At 52.6% G+C, this 18,304-nt stretch overlaps 1 protein-coding gene across 1 annotated transcript; it reads right to left on the bottom strand.

The window, feature by feature from the left end:
• Window positions 1-1,970: 1,970 nt before the first annotated feature.
• Window positions 1,971-17,648, bottom strand: Ftcd (formimidoyltransferase cyclodeaminase). The gene is made up of 14 exons (XM_004669432.2): window positions 17,525-17,648; window positions 16,475-16,658; window positions 15,176-15,304; window positions 13,711-13,799; window positions 13,426-13,605; window positions 12,345-12,482; window positions 12,139-12,270; window positions 9,382-9,443; window positions 9,001-9,130; window positions 8,630-8,791; window positions 4,992-5,035; window positions 4,663-4,801; window positions 3,956-4,051; window positions 1,971-2,221 (listed from the first exon to the last, which is right to left on the bottom strand). The coding sequence occupies exons 1-14, from the start codon at window positions 17,576-17,578 to the stop codon at window positions 2,135-2,137; spliced, it is 1,626 nt and encodes a 541-aa protein (XP_004669489.2). The 5' UTR covers window positions 17,579-17,648; the 3' UTR covers window positions 1,971-2,134.
• Between the last annotated feature and the right edge of the window lie 656 nt (window positions 17,649-18,304).

The raw sequence follows: 18,304 nt of genomic DNA, 5'->3' as shown, positions 1-18,304 counted from the left end.
GGCGTGCATGGCCATGCCCAGCTGTTTATATGGGTTCTGGACATTCAATCTCGGGTGGTCTCGGGCCCCCTCAGGCCCTAGTGCTTGTGCAGGAATCTCACTTAACCACTGAGCCATCTCTCCTGCTCCAGGGGAGAGTTCTAGTCCAACCTTCTCTGCTGCCCTGCAGCCCTCCTGAGACGACACTCCACTTATGGGTTGCTGGTTTGGAGATGTGGCCAGGGCTGGAGGACCTGGGTAGGAAGGTCTACTGGAGACTGCACTTGGCCTGAGGAGGGGCCAAGGGAGACTGTCCTAGAAAGACTGGTCCTCCGACCACTTCTGTGCTGCTCATGAGGATGATACAGTGCGGACTCGGGGCCCAGGACAGGGCCTGGCACCGACCTCCACTGTCTCTGTTCTCAGAGCTCAGGAAGAGACTGCGGCCTGAAATACCGGATTCTCTTCTGGCTGCTCCCTCCCAGGGCCCCTCCTCAGTGGGGCCCACATCTGACACCAGCAGCTCAGAAAGCCATGAGGGATCCCTTGGGGCAGACTGAAACACCAGCAGCTTGGGAGCCCCCCCCCCGCCCACACCACCTGCAAACACAGAGAATTTAACAAGCAAATGCCGAAGGGAGTCGTGGGTGTGAGAAGAGACTCAAGGTTTCCATGCTAAACCTGCTGGACACACCAGCCCCTCCTGACCCACAGAACAGTGGACTATCACCCCTGCTAACAAAGATCCAATCGCCCTCTGTGTGTCCCCACATAAGGACCCACCTCCTGGCCTCAGACCTCAAAGCTGAAAAAACCAGCTTTCTGGCACATCTGGAAGTCATCAGGGTGGTGTGGTTTTTTGTTTGTTTGTTTGTTTGTTTGTTTTGAACTATTTTAATCATTTTATTTATTTATTTATTTAAGAGAGGCAGATAAAGAAGAGAGAGAGGGAGGGAAAGAATGGGTATGCCAAGGCCTCTAGCCACTGCAAACAATCGCCAGATGCCTGCCCCACCTTGTGCAGCTGGCTTACATGGGTCCTGGGGGATCAAACCTGGGTCCTTTGGTTTGCAGGCAAGAACCTTAACTGCTAAGCCATCTCTCAGCTCTTGTTTTGAACTTTTTATTGATTTTTTTTTTCTGGTTTGTAGAGATAGGATCTTGCTCTAACCCAGAAGGACCTGGAATTCACTATGTAGTCTCAGGCTGGCCTCAAACTCTCAGTGATCTCCTACCTCTGCCTCCCAAGTGCTGGGATTAAAGGCGTGCGCCACCACGCCTGGCAGGATGGTGATTTTATTAATAATGGGTAACTGGGCTGGAGAGATGACTTAGCGGTTAAGCGCTTGCCTGTGAAGCCTAAGGACCCAGGACCCACGTAAGCCAGATGCATAAGGTGGCACATGCATCTGGTGTTCATTTGCACTGGCTAGAGATCCTAGTGTGCCATTCTCTCTCTCTCTCTCTCTCTCTCTCTCTCTCTCTCTCTCTCTTTCTCACTCTCTCAAATAAATAAATAAAATATTTTATTTAAAAAATTATGGATAACTGAGGAAGGAGGCAACCCACAGGGTAGCTTAAGGAGTTGCCTAGTAGCTAGGACTGAACTGTCCAGTAGTTGATGAAAGTACCCACACCAGGCCCAGCACACTGACAGTTCTGCTACCCTCTGGAGTGTCTGTCTCTTGCCACGATGCCCATGCTGTGCTAAACCCAGTGCTCTGAGCCTCCAGGAATGGAGCACAGGTACCTCCCCTGCCTCTGGGAACCCTGGGACTACAGTTTTCACCTCAGTGCACACCGACCATGGCATCCCCTGTCCTTTCCTCCGGTCCCAGGCTCAGCCATGGACCCTTCCCCAAACCCAAACACACCAGGCAGGTTCAGTGTTCAGACTTTAGTGAAGGCTGCAGGAAAAGAGGGTGGCAGGCTGCATGCCCACAGGAGACCCCCCCCACCGACAGAGTCCCACCCCTGCCCCTCACCCCTCTGCTTCTGTTGCATCTTCTGGTCCCCATGGACAGCTGAGTATAGATCCTGCATCCTGACCCCGAGGTCATGGTTGAGTCTCCCCCGAGGGAAGGCTTGGGCCTCTTGGTATGGGTGAGGGGCCACTGAGGGCTATGCTGTCTGTCTGGGGAGGGCTCTGGAGCCATCACTCCTGCCGTGCCTCTAGACTGCTCAGCACCAACGTGGCTTGGGTCTTGGCTTCCTGAAGGAGGCTGGATACCTGAAGATGGATCTGATAGACACAGAGAGGTGTTACCTACCACCTCCACCCCTGCTGCTGCTCACTGCTCCTGACAGGCACAGCCTGTCCCTTTGACTGTCCTTACAGGCCGAGGCCCCACTGCTGCCTCTCCCTGGTCTGCCCAGGGTCACCCTAGGCAGCTCCACCCACTCCCGGGTCTGTGTAGCAAAAGCTCTGGGGACAGGCAGACCCACGGACTTTCCGTAGACCCCCACCCATTCTTCCCATCTCATCCCAAGGGCAGAGCTGTGTCCCCAAGGCTCAGAGGGCAGCACTCATATCACTTGTCCTGGCTGGAATTGGACAGGAAGACATTAGTCCCAGAAGAGGCAGCGCTTCCAGCATGCCATGTACGAACTAAGCTACAGCCGGGCATGGTGGAGCCACCTTTAAACCCAGCACTTGGGGGAGGCACAGGTAGGAGGAAGACTGTGAGTTCAAGGCCAGCCTGACTACAGAGTGAGTTCCAGGTCAGCCTGGGCTAGACTGAGAACTTAACTCAAAAAGAAGAAAGAAAGGAAAGAAGGAAAAAAAGAAAGAAAGAGAGAGAAAGAAAGAAAGAAAGAAAGAAAGAAAGAAAGAAAGAAAGAAAGAAAGGAAGGAAGGAAGGAAGGAAGGAAGGAAGGAAGGAAGGAAGGAAGGAAGGAAGGAAGAGAGAGAGAGAGAGAGAGAGAGAGAGAGAAAGAAAGAAAGAAAGAAAGAAAGAAAGAAAGAGGGAGGGAGGGTGGGAGAGAGGAAGAAAGAAGAAAATACACCAGGCTTAGTGGTTAAGACACTTGCTTATAAAGCCTAATGACCAGAGTTCAATTCCCCAGTACCCACAGAAAACCAGATACACAAAGTGGCACATGAGCCTGGAGTTCATTTGCAGCGACTAGAGGCCCTAGTGCTCCCATTCTCTCTCTCCCTCCCTCCCACCCCCCCACCCTCTCTCTCACACTCTTTCTCTGCTAGGCTAATGAATAGGAGTTTCCTAATGGCAATGATCTGGAACTCACTAGAACAGTGGCTATACAATATCATGAATGTGGGCTAAGGCATTTGCCTGCAAAGCCAAAGGACCTCGGTTTGATGCCCCAGGACCCACGTAAGCCAGATGCACAAGGTGGCACATGCATCTGGAGATCTTTTGCAGTAGCTGGAAGTCCTGGCACACCCATTCTCTCTCTCTCTCTCTCTCTCTCTCTCTCTCTCTCTCTCTCTCTCTGTGTGTGTGTGTGTGTGTGTGTGTGTGTGTGTGTGTGTGTGTGTGTCTTTCCCTCTCTCACTCTCTCAAATTAATTAATTAATCAATTAAATATCACGAATGTGCTAAGCACCACTGAATTGTTCACTATAAAAGATGACACGTGCTGTGAATTATACCTCAATAAGAATACATTTACCGCATAACTGCCGTGAATGCCGGGGTCCGGCACCTTGCACTCCCAGCCCTTGGGCTGCTCTGGTGCACGGAGGTCCCTGGGCTGAGGCGGCCAGGCCCTCACTCCACCATGACAGCCGACAGGCAGCTCTCCATCCCCAGCCCTCCCCACCGCCAGGACTAGCATCATGGGAAGGGGAATGGTAGAGGGATGTCATGAGGCACCTGGCTGCCTGCACAGCACCCAGAAAGAAGGCAAGGGTCTGTCCCCACAGGTGACCCGCAGGAATCACCCTTGCCCACAGTGGACACAACCAGGTTGACGCTCACACCAGGCCTGCCCCGCCCCCGCTGCTGCATACCTTCTCCTTAAACACATCATCAGTAATGTCCTTCAGGTTGATGAGCACGTTGAAGTAAGCTCCAAACACGCCAGTCTCCAGAGCCTTGGCTGCCACCTGCAGAGACACGGGGAGAAGCTCTGGATTAGCTCTGGGCTCACCATGCCCGGCACCTCCTGGAAACCTCACCCAGGTGGTGAGGCTGAGCCATTTGCCTGCAAAGCCAAAGGACCTCGGTTTGATGCCCCTCCGAGGATCCGCAGGCAAGGGCTTGTGCCGGGGCCTGCATGCCCCTCGCCATCGAGTGAAGGCCACAGCAGGGCCATCTCAGCCAGAGATCCGAGCCTCCGAAAGGAAACCTGCTCCCCTAGGAGGCCTGAGGAGGCTGCACAGAGGCAGCTGCCCTCAACATCTGTCTGCCTGCAGTCAAGGGCTACCCCTGGAATAGAGTCATCTCTTTGGATCCTCGGGAGCAGACTCTGAAAGTCCCTATGCGCTGAAGAGTCCTGGGGTAGCTCTGCCTGTCCTGCTGGACTCCCCATGAGTGGCATCTACTTCCACGAGCTGCCTCAGGTTTCCCAGAATGGGGGATGGGAGGAGAAGGGTGGTATGCTCGTGGCCAGAGGCGCTGGAGACACACAAGTGGCTGCCTAACTGCAAGGCAACCTTGAACACGTGAGCAATCAAAGCCAGCTACAGGATGCTGAGACCACCCCAAGCCCGCATACCTGTAGGTCCGACCGGCAGGCCAGGTTCCCACACAGAGCCAGCTCCTGTAGCACTGGCCACAGCTGGGACACAGTCTCCGCCAGCGTCAGTGGCACAGTGACGGCCTGCTTCAGCCCCTCCTGCAGAGCAGACGCACGCCTGGAACCAGGGGGTGAGGGTGTGAGCTGGGCACAGGGCGCACTCGGACACCGTCTCTGAGCCAGCTCCTGCCCAGCAGCACACAGACCCCACACGTGACAACATTCCCCCCAGAATGGGGACGCACCAGCCCCCCAGACACAGAAGCCTGTGGCCATGAGGGCCTGGCAGGGCCGTGCGCGGTGCTCACCTGTCCCTCTCCGCGGGAGTGCCCCTGGGCAGCTTCATGGCCTCCTGCCAGCAAAAAAGGCCAGAATACGCGTGCTGAGTGACCCCCGCGAGAAGGGTGCAGGGGTGGCCCAAATACATGTGGTAAGCGACCACAGCGGGATGGGGAGCAAGGGTGGGGTGGGGGGCTCCCTCTCCATACCAAAATGGCAGTGAGCAAGGACTGTAGGACATGGGGAAAGCGGCCAAGGGCAGTGGTGTGCACAGTGCCCATGTGCGCCCTAAAGTGCCATCACTACCCATGGAACTGCAAGGTGTGCCACGGACCACACACAGGGACACTTTCTTTATTATTTATTTATTTATGAGAAGGGGAAGGGGGAGAGAAGGAGAGAGAAAGAGGCAGATAGAGAGAGAATGGGTACACCAGGACCTCAAGCCACTGCAAACAAACTCCAGATGCATGTGCCACCTTGTATATCTGGCTTACATGAGTAATGGGGAATCAAACCTGGGTTCTTAGGTTACACAGGCAAGCATCTTAACCACTAAGCCACCTCTCCAGGCCCCCCCCTTTTTTTTCTTTGAGGCAAGCCCAACTGACTGTCCTTTTCTTGTGCAAAAGAGTAAGAGTGAGAGCGAGAGAGAGAAAGAGAGAGAGAGAGAGAAAATGAGCACACCAGGGCCTCCAGCCAGTGTAATCAAACTCCAGACACATGTGCCACCTTGTGCACATGTGCAAGCTTGTGAGATTGTGTCACATTGTGCATCTGGCTTATATGGGACCTGGAGAGTTGAACATGGGTCCCTAGATTTCCCAGGCAAGTGCCTTAACCGCTAAGCCATCTCTCTAGCCCTCCAGCCCTTTTATTTAAAAAAATATTTTTATTTAAATATATATATATATATAAATTTTATATATATTTATATATCATATTATATATAAATACATATATTATATAGATATTATATATAAACTTAAATATATAAAAATATATTTTTTAAAATTTGTAAGCAGAGAGAGAGAGAGAATGAATGGATACCAGATGCATGTGCCACTTTGTGCACCTGGCTTTATGTGGGTACTGGTGAATTGAACCCGGGTCATCAGGCTTTGAAAACAAGCACCTTTAACTGCTAAGCCAACTCTCCAGCCCAGAGGCACTTTCTTTGAGGATGATGCTTCTATTGGTGTCTGTGGTTCCCACATGGGGGACCTGGAGAGGACAAATGAGCAGCACTCCCCAGAGATCTTGTTTCTAGAAAAGGAGTGCAAAACTCTGAGAGATCCTCTGAATTCTTCCCAGTGCCCTTCCCACAGTGCCAGGCTCTCCCAGTGCCAACAGCAATTTAACATAACACAGCTGGCTGGAGAGATGGCTTAGCAGTTAATGTGCTTGCCTGCAAAGCAAAGGACCCAGGTTTGATTCCCCAGGACCCACGTGAGCTAGATGCACAAGGTAGTGTGCACACATCTGGAGTTCATTTGCAGTGGCTGGAGGCCCTGGCACATTTATTCTCATTCTCTCTCTCTCTCCCTATCTCTTTCTCTCTCCCTCTTTCTCTCTTCTATCTCTCAAATAAATAAATAAAAATAAAAATATGAAGGCTAGGAGGATTGCTTAGTGGTTAAGGCATTCGCCTGCAAAGCTAAAGGACCCAGGTTCAATTCCCCAGGACCCATGTTAGCCAAATGCACAAGGGGCACACACATCTGGAGTTCATTTGCAGTGGTTGGAGGCCCTGGCGCACCCATTCATTCTCTCTCTCTCTTTCTTTCTCTTCCCCTCTTTCTCTGTCAAATAAATAAATAAACAAAAATATTTTTAAAATACATGAGCTGGAGAGATGGCTTAGCAGCTAAAGCGCTTGTCTACGAAGCCTAACAACACAGTACCCACATAAAGTCATATGCACAAAGTGTTACTTGCATCTGGAGTTCATTTGCAGCAGCTGAACCCTAACCCTGGACTACCCATTCTCTCGGTCTGTCTTCGTTCTCTCCCTCTCTCCCTTTCTGTCTCTGTCTCTTTCTCTCTCCCCCCCTCACTCCCTCCCTCCCTCTCCCTCTTTCTCTCTCTCTCCTTACAAATAAATAAATATTTAAAAATAAATAAATAAATAAAACATGGGGCTGGAGAAATGGCTTAGCAGTTAAGGCACTTGCCTGCAAAGCCAAAGGACCCAGGTTTGGCTCCCCAGGACCCATGTAAGCTAGATGCACAAGGGGGCACACGCATCTGGAGTTTGTTTGCAATGACTAGAGGCTCTGACATACACATGCTCACTTGCTCTCTCTCTCTCTCTCTCTCCCCCACCGTTCTATTTCTGTATCTATCTCTCTCAAATAATAAAAATAAAATTAAGAGACCCTGGAGAACCCATAAATACACAGTTATGCATGCATACACAAATAAATAAATTTTAAAAAATAAATAAATAAAACATTTATTTATCTATTTATTTATATGAGTAATGGTTTGGAGGAAAGGAGGGGGAGGAGAGGATGGGTTGCCAGGGCCTCCTTGCAAACAAACTCCAGAAAGTATGCACCACTTTATGCATCTGGTTTTACATGGTTATTGTGGAATTGAACCCTGGTCATCAGCCTTTACAAACAAGTACCTTTACTGCTAAACCATCATCTCTCCAACCCAGTTTTTTTTATTTTTTGATAGGGAGGGTACATAACTAGCATTTTATTCTTCTGGAAACCTGGCAATTTCTTACTTTTGTTTTTTGTTTTTTGAGGTAGGGTCTCCCTCTAGCAAGCTGACAGGTGGCCTCGAACTCAGTGACCCTCCTACCTCTGCCTCCCAAGTGCTGGGATTAAAGGCATGCGCCACCACGCCCGGCTCCTTTCTTACTTTTTTCAAAAGTCCATCTTGTTTCTGCTTATCTCATGGGAGACACAAATCAACATTTATGCACACTTCACTTTATATTATTTTACAACTTTCAAACACCTTTGATGTTTATCTTAACTTTTCTTTCTGCCTTTCAGTTAAATTTGCATTCATCTAACTTTACCCTACGGTTGTTTTCTAAGTATTCAACTTATTTCTTCTAATTTCCAAATTTAGGGTTGACCCTAAATTTGTAATATCTAAACCAATTATTTCTCTTTAAATGCCTTTCTGTCTGTGTGTCTCTCTCTATCTCTAACTGTATCTCTACCTCTGGGCATCTGTCCCACCCCCCTATTGAATGTCTGTCTGTGTGTTTCTGTCCCTTTGCCTGAGTCCCTAATTAAAAGGACTCCCAGGGCATCTGAGGGTGACAGTGTGGAGTGATGTCTGTCCCCTCACTGCTGACAGCTTATTTTATGACTAGACATCCTCTCTAATCACTCTGAACCCTTAATCGCCAGCTTATGTTGAGTCCTATTGCCTCCTTTGCTCCAACAGGTCTCTTTCCTGTGGATCTGTGTGGGATCTGCATTCATGCACATCGGCTGGCTGGCCCCTAGGAGGTGCCCACTCTCTCCCATAGGGTAGCAGCCTGTGCCCACGGGTCATGCAGGGTCCCATGCCCTCCAAATGCTGGGCCCGCAAATAGCCATTGGCCATAGCTCTTTATCCCAGGCTGGCCGCTGCTCCACGCTGGCTCCTGGCTGGGAGTCAGGGCAGGCCAGCGCCCCCCACGCCCCGTAGCACTCACCAAATAGGCAGCGAAGGCCTGGGCATCGGCGTCCACCAGCGACTTCAGCTGGGCCGAGGCTGCGTGGAAGGGTGGGATCAGGCGCCGCATGGTCGAGTCCAGGTGCTCAAATTGGCGTCTCCCGTAGGTCATCTGGGCCACCATGGAGGCCAGCGCTGCTCCCTGGTGAAGGATGAGCTGTGGGGCCCACCCTGCATGCCAGCCCGCCCCATCCTCCAGAGGGGATCCCAGAACAGGGGTCCCAACTGTGGGAGCCCACGCTGAGGGGTTCCGCCCTTTGTGGGTCTGGCCTTCCAGTGTCCCCTGCTGAGGATCCCCCCAGCCCAGGGCCCCCCAGCCTGAGGTCCTCCAAAGCCGGCCACCCTGCTCACCATGGCAGCAGTAGCCGCTGCCACGGAGCCACCACCAGGGGCCGGGGACCTGGCGCCCACCTCACCGATGAAGGCACTCAGGGATTTGTCCAGCAGGCTCTGCTCAGGGTCCCCAGAAGGGACCAGGTACCTGCCGGGTGGGGGTGGCTCAGGGACAAAGATCCCTGGGACCCCCGGCCCTATGCAGAGAGCCAGGAGAGGAGACAGGGGAGAGGGGAGAGGGACGGGGCAGAAGGGGGGGGGTGTAAGCTGAGACCTTGAGACTGGAGTGGAGGAGGGGATAGGTGGAGATGAAGAAGGGGCAGGAGTGGAGAGGAGAGAGGTAAGGAGGGGAGAGAAAAGGGGGCTTGGAAGTGCAAGAGAGGGGCAGGGCCATCTCACTCAATGATCCTCTCCTTTGGGTTGAAGGGCCCCAAGGAATCCAGGCCCAGCCGGTTCACCACCTGCAGAGTTGAGTGAGACAGTTAAGGGGTGACAAGGGCCCAAGAGTAAAAGCAAGAAATGGCCTTGAAACCAGGACGTAGTGACACATGTCTTTAATTCCAGCACTTGGGAGGCAGAGGTAGGAGGCTCGCTGTGAGTTCAAGGCCACCCTGAGACTACATAGTGAATTGCAGGTCAGCCTGGGCTAGAGCGAGACACCACCTCAGGGAAAAAAAAAAAAAAAAAGTCACCATGCCCAACATGAAAGAAGCAAATTACCAAGTGAGAAACATAACAGAAAAAGTTTGCAAACTCAGACCTACAGAAGAGTGTGGGTATCAGAACTTTTGGATAAAGAATATAAAATTGTATGTTAAAACAGCAAAGAGTATTGGCATTAATGGTGTCTAATTACATGTGAGATGGGAAAATGTTTTCTTATTGAATTCTTGCCATATATATATAATTAGTTTATACTCCTTCATCTTCTTGCCCCTGCTCCTGTTATCCTGGGGACCCTCCTCAGTGGGGTTATGGTATTTACCTTAGAGTGACTTCAGTCTCTGTCTCAAACAAGGGGGAAGGAGAGGACCAATATCCCGAGGTTGTCCTCTGACCTCCACACACATACACACTCAAGCCTCCCCAATAATAATAAGGAGAAGAAATTTTAAAATTGAAGTAATGGAAAGCCAGGTGTGGTGGTGATGCCTTTAATCCCAGCACTCGGGAGGCAGAGGTAGGAGGATCGCTGTGAGTTTGAGGCCAGCCTGAGACTACATAGTGAATTCCAAGTCAGCCTGGGCTGGAGTGAGACCCTACCTCAAAAAAAATTGAAGTAATGGAGATGGGGATATAGCCCAGTGGTAAGAGTGCTTGCTGAGCATATTCCAAGCCCTGGACTTAATCCCTAACACCCTTTCATACACTCACTTCCAAAAAAAAATGATATAACATATTCTGTTAAAAGGTAATGAGACCTACTTTTTGGGACAATGGAACACCCAGTAGCCATAGATTATTACTAGAAAATTTTCAGTGCCAGGGATGGGATACCTTCCAGTGAGTTGTTGGCCAGGGAGGTCCCTGATGCCCCCAAAACATTATAGGCCATTGTTGGAGCTCTTGATTTCCCACCAAGAATAGATGGCAAGACTCTATTGCTGAAGATTCCACATACTTGGGCTGCATTTCACTGAGAAATTCTGCTGGAGCTGAGCTGAAAACCTCCTCTGTATATACCAGCTGACACAAAGCTGGAAAAAGCTACGCAGCATGCATTTCCATGGGAAAAAGAAATCACCAGTGGAGATAAGCAACAGTGGACACTGCAAGCCTTAAGTTTCACCAGCCAGGCCAAATGAGCCAATGGGTGCAATAGTGGCATGTCTGTTATGGGAGAAACCAGCTGCTCTCTAATTGGATTGGAAGCCCACTCCATGAGAAGGACACTGAAAACCTACAACAGGGGTAGTCATGAGCCCTAGGAGTATAACATCTGCTTGTGTCTGGCTAAATATATATACTGTGCTCACCAAACCATCCAGTAAGCACTTCTCTTAATGTTCATACCCTTATATTAATGCTACTCCCCCTTTTGGTTAGAGAAGCTTCTCTTTTCAGATGGCAGTGACCTCTGGGATGGCTCAAAAGGCACCACAGTGCTGAGAAGTGGCAGAGGAGTGCTCAGCACTGAAACATCTCTATAAACACCTTCCAAGGCTCAGAGTCCATTGCGGAAGAGGTGGCAGAAAGAACGTAAAAGCCAAAGGAAGTGTAGGACTCCTTACAATGCAATCGTCCAGACACAAAATGGCCTGGATAGCCATGACCTCGCAGTGCCTGACATAACAAGACCATCGTAACAGGAGGAAAAGTTGATGATATTAAATAAGAGACTGATTGAAAGAGGGAATGGGTCTGATGGAGAGTGGAGTTGCAAAGGGGAGAGTGGGGTAGGGAGGGAATTACCATGGTCTATAATTATGGAAGTTGTCAATAAAAAAGGGATCATATGTTAAAAAAAAAAAAAAAGAAATGGGGCTGAAGAGATGTCTTAGCGGTTAAGTGCTTGCCTGGGAAGCCAAAGGACCCCAGTTTGAGGCTCAATTCCCCAGGACTCATATAAGCCAGATGCACAAGGGGGTGCATGTGTCTGCAGTTTGTTTGCAGTGGCTGGAGGCCCTGGCACCCCCATTCTCTATCTAACTGCCTTTTTCTGTCTGTCACTCTCAAATAAATCAATAAAAATAAACAAAATTAAAAAAAAAAAAAGGAAATGAGCACAACTCCTGATATATGCTAACACCTCACTAAGCAGAGGGAAGCCGGGCCCTCGCGCAGCAGCAGGGAGGGCAGGAAGTCCCCACCCACCTGCTGACCCAGGTTAACAAGCAGGCGAAATACAATGGCCAAAAGCAAGAACTCTGTGAAAAACCCAACCATGTGCCTATTGTGAGACACAGACCACCTCACTAATGTCCCCCAGAGGATGATGGAGATTTTGTCTTCTAGATGCAAGTTGATAAAACAAAGGAACTGGGGGAGAAAGAGGACTTGGGGAGACTGCTTCCTGGATTGGCCCTCTGGGGCACGGGACCTGCTCTGACGCTAAGAGCTTACCTGGCGCGGCTGCAGACCCACAGTCTCCACTCTTCCCTGGGTGCCCCGTCCCACCCGCTCCCCCAGCCCCCCAAAGTGAGTGCGGGGGCCCACCAGTCGGATCCGATGTTCCTCCTCCAGGATAAACAGGTTCTCCTTGTCGCAGTAGAAAGTGGCCGCATCCAGCAGGGCCTTCAGAGGCACCAAACCCACCAGCTGTGAGCCCACCACCGGAAGGTTCAGCTCCTGCCAAGGATGGGCAGCGTCAGAACCTTGGGGCCTGGGTGTGTGGTGAGGGCATGGGCACCTGTCCTGCCCACCTGTGCCTCTCTGCAGGCCTCCTCGTACACTGTGTGCAGTGCTGTGACCTCAAAGTCCAGAAGGTTCGTGGACACCTGAGCCAGGTTCTTCTCCTCCAGGTACCAGCCAATGCCTTGAACCTTTTTCAGGCGTCCTGGCTGCAAAGGAGACGTGTTGCCCAGTCTGGGCTAAGAAATTCACCCCAGCCCCGGCCTCTGACCAGCCTTCCTGACACCTAGCGCCGAGAGCCACTTGGGGCTGTATTTCTTAGCCAGGTGAGGCAGGCCAAGGTGGCCCCGGATGCCTGAGCTGGCACTGTGACTCTCCTCCCTCTCTTACTTGATCTGGCCAGAGAGGTAGACAGCAAGGCCTCCTCACTCATCAGAAGATGGAGACTCCAAAGTTCAGGTGTCTATCAACACCCCATTTGAGTGACAAACCCGACCCATACTGTGTCCTGGAGGACTGAGACACTGATGTGGGGCTGGTGGGAGTCACAGCTCTCTTCCATCCCTCCGGCTCGCCCCAGCAGCCATTCTTTTTCCCTCAGTCCCTGCTGAATGATCTGAGGCAAGAACTCTGAGCTCCCCTTGAGAGGAGACATGAAGAAGGACTTGAGGGTCTCTGTGCTCTCATGTTGTGCATAAAGCAATTGCGCCTTGCAGGAGGCTGAACTCCTGGCGCCTCCCTGCCTGGTGAGACTTGGATCTCTGGGAGTAGGAGAAGGGGGCCCTCGGGACCCCCCCTTAAACACCTGTATCTGCGTCACCTGTATCTGACATGAACTCCGCACCAGTCAGAACTACTGTGCAGACCTGGCAGAGCGGTTCCCTGGGTTCCTAAAGGCTCACACAGAGACGTCTGGGGAAACTCGGGATGCCCAGAGGGGACGTGGAGGCACATGTGGACACCTGCAGCTGCAAAACCTGACCCAGTGTGCTTCTGTGGAAAGTGTATGTTACCACAAGGGCCCCCCAGTTTCAAACATGGAACCATGACCCCGCTGGCCTCGCAAGGCTCAGACACTAATGTGAGCAGTCTCCCTAGGGATTGCCAAAGAAGGCCCCTGGGAGAAGGGACAGGAAGCCCACAGCCACTCGCCTGGTCCTTCCCACGACCCTGCTCCCGCAGGTTGAGCGCAATGCGGTGAGCCTGCTCCTTGGTGCTGAGCAAGTTGATGTTGTACGCGATGAGAAACCTCCGCGCACCTGTGACAGTGGCGCCCCAGCGCGGGACAAAGGAGCTGGGGCCAAAGTCAGGGGCCCACTCGGTCTGCTTGAGCTGCGGAGACGTTTATGGAGGGTGAGGCAGAGAGGCCAGGTCCACCGCTCCTGCAGGGAATGGGGGTGAGGAGGCCACCGCCCCACCCCTGGCCACCCGTGGCACCTTCTCAGGCAGGGCCTCGTACTCCCCGGCCCGGATGGCGGGCAGGGTCCTGCGACCGGGCGTCCGAGCTGCCTCAGCATAAAGATACACTGCAAGGAAGCCTAGCTGGTCAGGTGCTTGGCTAGGGAGGGCCCAGCACCCCCCAATCCCTGGGGACAGGCTCCATCTGCCTAAGGGATCCCCCTTTTCTATGCCTCGTGGAATGGGTAGTGCAGTCCACACAGCATTGGCCTCCCTCCTACCTGGCACAGGGAAACACGGGTGGAAGACGCTCGTGTGTCCTTTGTAAATGCATTGTCACTGAAAGGTGAACCTAACCACACATGTAAGAACACAGAGGAGGGGCCGAAGAGGTGGCTCAGCAGTTAAAGGCACTTGCTTGAGAAGCCTGATGGTACAGGTTCGATTCCCCTGTAACCCATGTAAATCCAGACGCACAAAGTGGTGCATGTATCTGGAGTTTGTTTGCAGCCATGGAAGGTCCTGATGCACCCATACTCTCTGTCTCTCTCTCCCTCTCACTCACTAATCAACTTTTTTTTATAAGTATATATATATTTTTTAATTTATTTGAGAGTGACAGACACAGAGAGAAAGACAGATAGAGGGAGAGAGAGAGAGAATGGGCACGCCAGGGCTTCCAGCCTCCGCAAACGAACTCCAGATGCGTGCGCCCCCTTGTGCATCTGGCTAACGTGGGACCTGGGGAACCGAGCCTCGAACCGGGGTCCTTAGGCTTCACAGGCAAGCGCTTAACAGCTAAGCCATCTCTCCAGCCCACTAATCAACTTTTTAAAAGGATATAGGAGAAGCTGGGCATGCCTTTAATCCCAGCAACTCAGGAGGCAGAGGTAGGAGGATCGCTGTGAGTTCAAGGCCACCTGAGACTCAGCCTGGGCTAGAGTGAGTCTCTACCTCAAAAAAAAAAAAAGAATACAGGAGAGAGAAAACAAAACTCTCCTTGTTGCTGTGCATATACATCCCAGTCTTGCATGCATGCTGGAGTTCATAGTGGCTACAAGGCCTGGCTGGATCCCATCCCACATTACCACATGAGCTGCCTGTCCTGGGCTCCCACTACACAGATGTGCTCTCTGTCCCCAGCTTGCGTCCCTTTGTCCCGTTTGTTTTCTTGACCAGGGTGGTTTCCCAAAGTGAAATCGCTCTATTCCAGAAGGCACAGAGTTCTGACTCTTCTAGCTCATCTTGCTAAATTGTTTTACATGGTCAAATGTTGCCACCACCCAGCAACACGGGACAGAGCACGCGGGCCGTGCTCTGCTGCGAGGTGGCATCTACCTGCTTGTGTCTCACCATCGAGAAGCTGCCCATGTGCTGGCTTGCTCTTGGTCGTTTTTCAGCAGTGATCTTCACATGGAACAGGGGTCAAGGGCAGAGAACTCGGGCATGCTTTAAGGGGCTGGGACCCAAGTGGCCCTGGGGTAGAGCCTCCCAGAACGCTCACCTGGCACATTGAGCTCTTCTGCCAGCCTCTGGCCAAAGACCTGGGCACAGAGCACACACTCGTCCATGCTGACATCCCTCACCGGGATGAAGGGGCACACATCCAGGGCACCCATGCGAGGGTGCTCCCCTGCAGAGAGAAGGACGGCCCATATCACCCTCGCCCGTTATCCTCTCTAACCACAAGGGAGCAGGCGGCCCCAAACGGCTACTCGGAACACCATGGCTCCTAGGGATCAATCTCACGGTCATACGAGGGTGGCCATGGTGAGAAGAGGCCTTTAAGACCCTAAAAACAAAGCAAAAAAGGATCCTGGAGAAGTGATGGAGCTTGAGCAGGCTGGACCTCTGAAATAAACTACTTTTTCCTAAAGGTCACAAAAACAAGCTCTCTGGCCAGGCTGAGTGTCCAGTCTTTTTGTTGCTGTTGTTGTTTTGTTTTTTGAGGTAGGATCTCACTCTGGCCCAGGCTACCCTGGAATTCACTATTCACTCTGTAGTCTCAGGGTGGCCTCGAACTCACAGCGATCCTCCTACCTCTACCTCCCCGAGTGCTGGGATTAAAGGCGTGTGCCACCACGTTGGGCTAAGTGTCTAGTCTTGCTCCAGCTCCAGCTGCCCCCACCCTTCCTCCCCTGGACTCAGAGACTCCACACTACACCCAGCATGTCCCTCTGCTGCCCTGGGGGAAGCCGGGGGGCAGCAGCCCTCCTCTCACAGCCTTGCCACCCCTTTTCCAGTGGCTCGGCTTTCCTCAGCAGGACAAGCCTCTTGCCTGCTCCCCACTTCTGACCCCTGAGAACCTCTTCCTGAGAATGAGCAGAAGCCCTGGCCTTTTGACCAGTTCTGTGTGTCCACCAACCTTTGATCCTTCCTACACCAGCCATTACGTTTGGTTTGGGTGAGGTTGACAGGTTTGCTTCCCGTCGCAGCGTCCTGCCCCGCCTCCCCCAGGCTCTGGTCAAGGTCTTGGGATGAGTGAGGCCCTGAAGAGCCCCTCAGGACCCCTGAACTCAGCATTCAGGAGCGGGTATTCTCCTAGGGCAGCTGGTCTCCAGGGGCTGAGTCCCGAGTCCTAGGAAGCTTCCCCTGCCTCTTCTCCTACCTGTTTCTGGAAGCAAGAACCAGAACCACACGAGGACATCTCTAGCCCTAACCCTCAGCCCAAGGGTCCTCTAAAGACAAGTTTCCCAGCCTCCCTGTTGGACTCATATTCTGAGCCACCTTCTCCCAGGACACCTTGGAACAAGAATCAGGCTCAGCCTGGCCACAGTAGGCCCTGCCCAGCGCCCGCCCTCACCCCTGTGCTTGCTCATGTCGATGAGGCGCCAGGCCACGCGGGCCGCACTGAGGGCGCCCTCCACCACCCGCTCCGGCTGCCCCACAAAGGTGTAGACAGTGCGGTTGGTGGACGGTCCGGCGTCCACATCCAGCAGCACACAGCCTGCAGTCTGGGCGATAGCTTGAGAGATGGCATCGATCACCTGCAGAAAGGATTAATGGGTTCCACACTTCAGTCCCACTTGGCAAAGCTGTGCCCCCAAGCCCTAATGTGCTCCCAAGAAGGTGGTTCCAAGGCTCCCCCAAGAGCCCAACGAACTCCAGCCCCAGACCCTGCCTGAAGCAACAGAAAGGTCCTTATGGCAGAGGTCAGAGTCAGAAGGGTAGATGGGGGGCTGGAGGAATGGCTTAGCAGTCATGGTGCTTGCCTGCAAAGCCAAAGGACCCAGGTTCCACTCCCCAGGGCCCACATTAGCCAGATGCACAAGGTGGCACACGCATCTGGAGTTCGTTTGCAGTGGCTGGAGGTCCTGGTGCTCCCATTCTCCCTCTCTCTCTCTCTCTCCCTGCCTATTTCTGTATCTCTCCTCAAATAAATAAATAATGATAATAAATGAAGGATGGATGGTCCCAGAATATGAACTCAGACCTGCCACCAACAGCAGACCCTAGAGGGATCAGTTAAGTGGCAGCTTGGTGGTGGGAAAAGCCAGAGTGAGGGCTGGAGTGGATATGAAGATGGCATCCCTGTGACCTCAAACAGTCCTCAAGGCTCATCTTCAAGGTACCCCATTTTCAGGTGAGAGCACTGAAGTCAGTCAATTGGCCAGACTTCCACTAGACGCACCCCAAAGAACCCAGGCCCACAACCAGCCCTGATGCCCCTCCTACCACTAGGTCAGTGAACCCAGTGCCCCCCACATCCATGGCATGGCCTGGGGGCTTGTAAGCTAGCTCCTTTGAGGGAGTTGAGCCAGGAAGGCAGCCCCCCTCCCACACCAAACTCCCTCCCTTCTCTTGAAGGGCTTGAGCTCCCCCAGACACTCTGTTAGCCCTGTGAGGGCCTCACCTCTTGGTTGTTCCCCTCTGAGAAGTTGGGGACACACTCCACCAGCTGGGACATGACTAACACTTGGGTCCGGATGCTCCTCTTGAGAGGCAGCAGAGGGACATGGAGTGGCAGATCTCCAGCAGCCTAGGCACCTTTATACCTCCCCACATCTGGCTTCTCATTAACCAGCAAGTACAGGGCAAAGGGAGCTGGAGAGAGCCCGGGGTGACCTCACCGGCTGGGGGTGGGCTCTCAGAACGAAGCACATGACCAGGGCCAGAGGGGCACGTGCTGAGGATCCTTAGAAGCCAGAACATCAGGCCAGCTTGAGCTCCAGGCCAAGCTTGGCTCAGGACTGCTTATTGATCTTCAAGTTCACCCAGTATCGTCCTCTGAGTGACCTTTTGGGAGGCCTTGTGGGTCTTCTGGGGTGGTCTCTCTCCATATACAGCCTGGCCCCCAGGGCTGCGGCAGGGAAGCCATGCATGAGGCCCAGCACGGAGCCTGGTCTTCCACACAAGCCTGCTCGGCTCAGACAGACAGGAAAGAGGCTGGGGGGTGAGGGGGAAAGCGTGTGTGTGTGTGTGTGTGTGTGTGTGTGTGTGTGTGCACGCGCACACATGGGTGTTCAAGTGTGAGCGTACCTGTGTGTGCAATGCACACGGCCATTCTCGTGCGCGAGTACCTAATGTGTGTAAGCAGGGGGTGGGTGTGCATGTGATATGGGTGAGTTGTGGGTGGATGAGTGTACACGGTGTGTGAGAGTACACACAAGGACAAGTATGAACATGAACGTGT

The sequence above is a fragment of the Jaculus jaculus genome, chromosome 5 (assembly GCF_020740685.1).
Source record: "Jaculus jaculus isolate mJacJac1 chromosome 5, mJacJac1.mat.Y.cur, whole genome shotgun sequence".
In the NCBI taxonomy this organism is placed as follows: Eukaryota; Metazoa; Chordata; class Mammalia; order Rodentia; family Dipodidae; genus Jaculus; species Jaculus jaculus.
The sequence above is the reverse complement of the archived record's forward strand: the minus strand, read 5'-3'. Positions and strand labels throughout refer to the sequence as shown.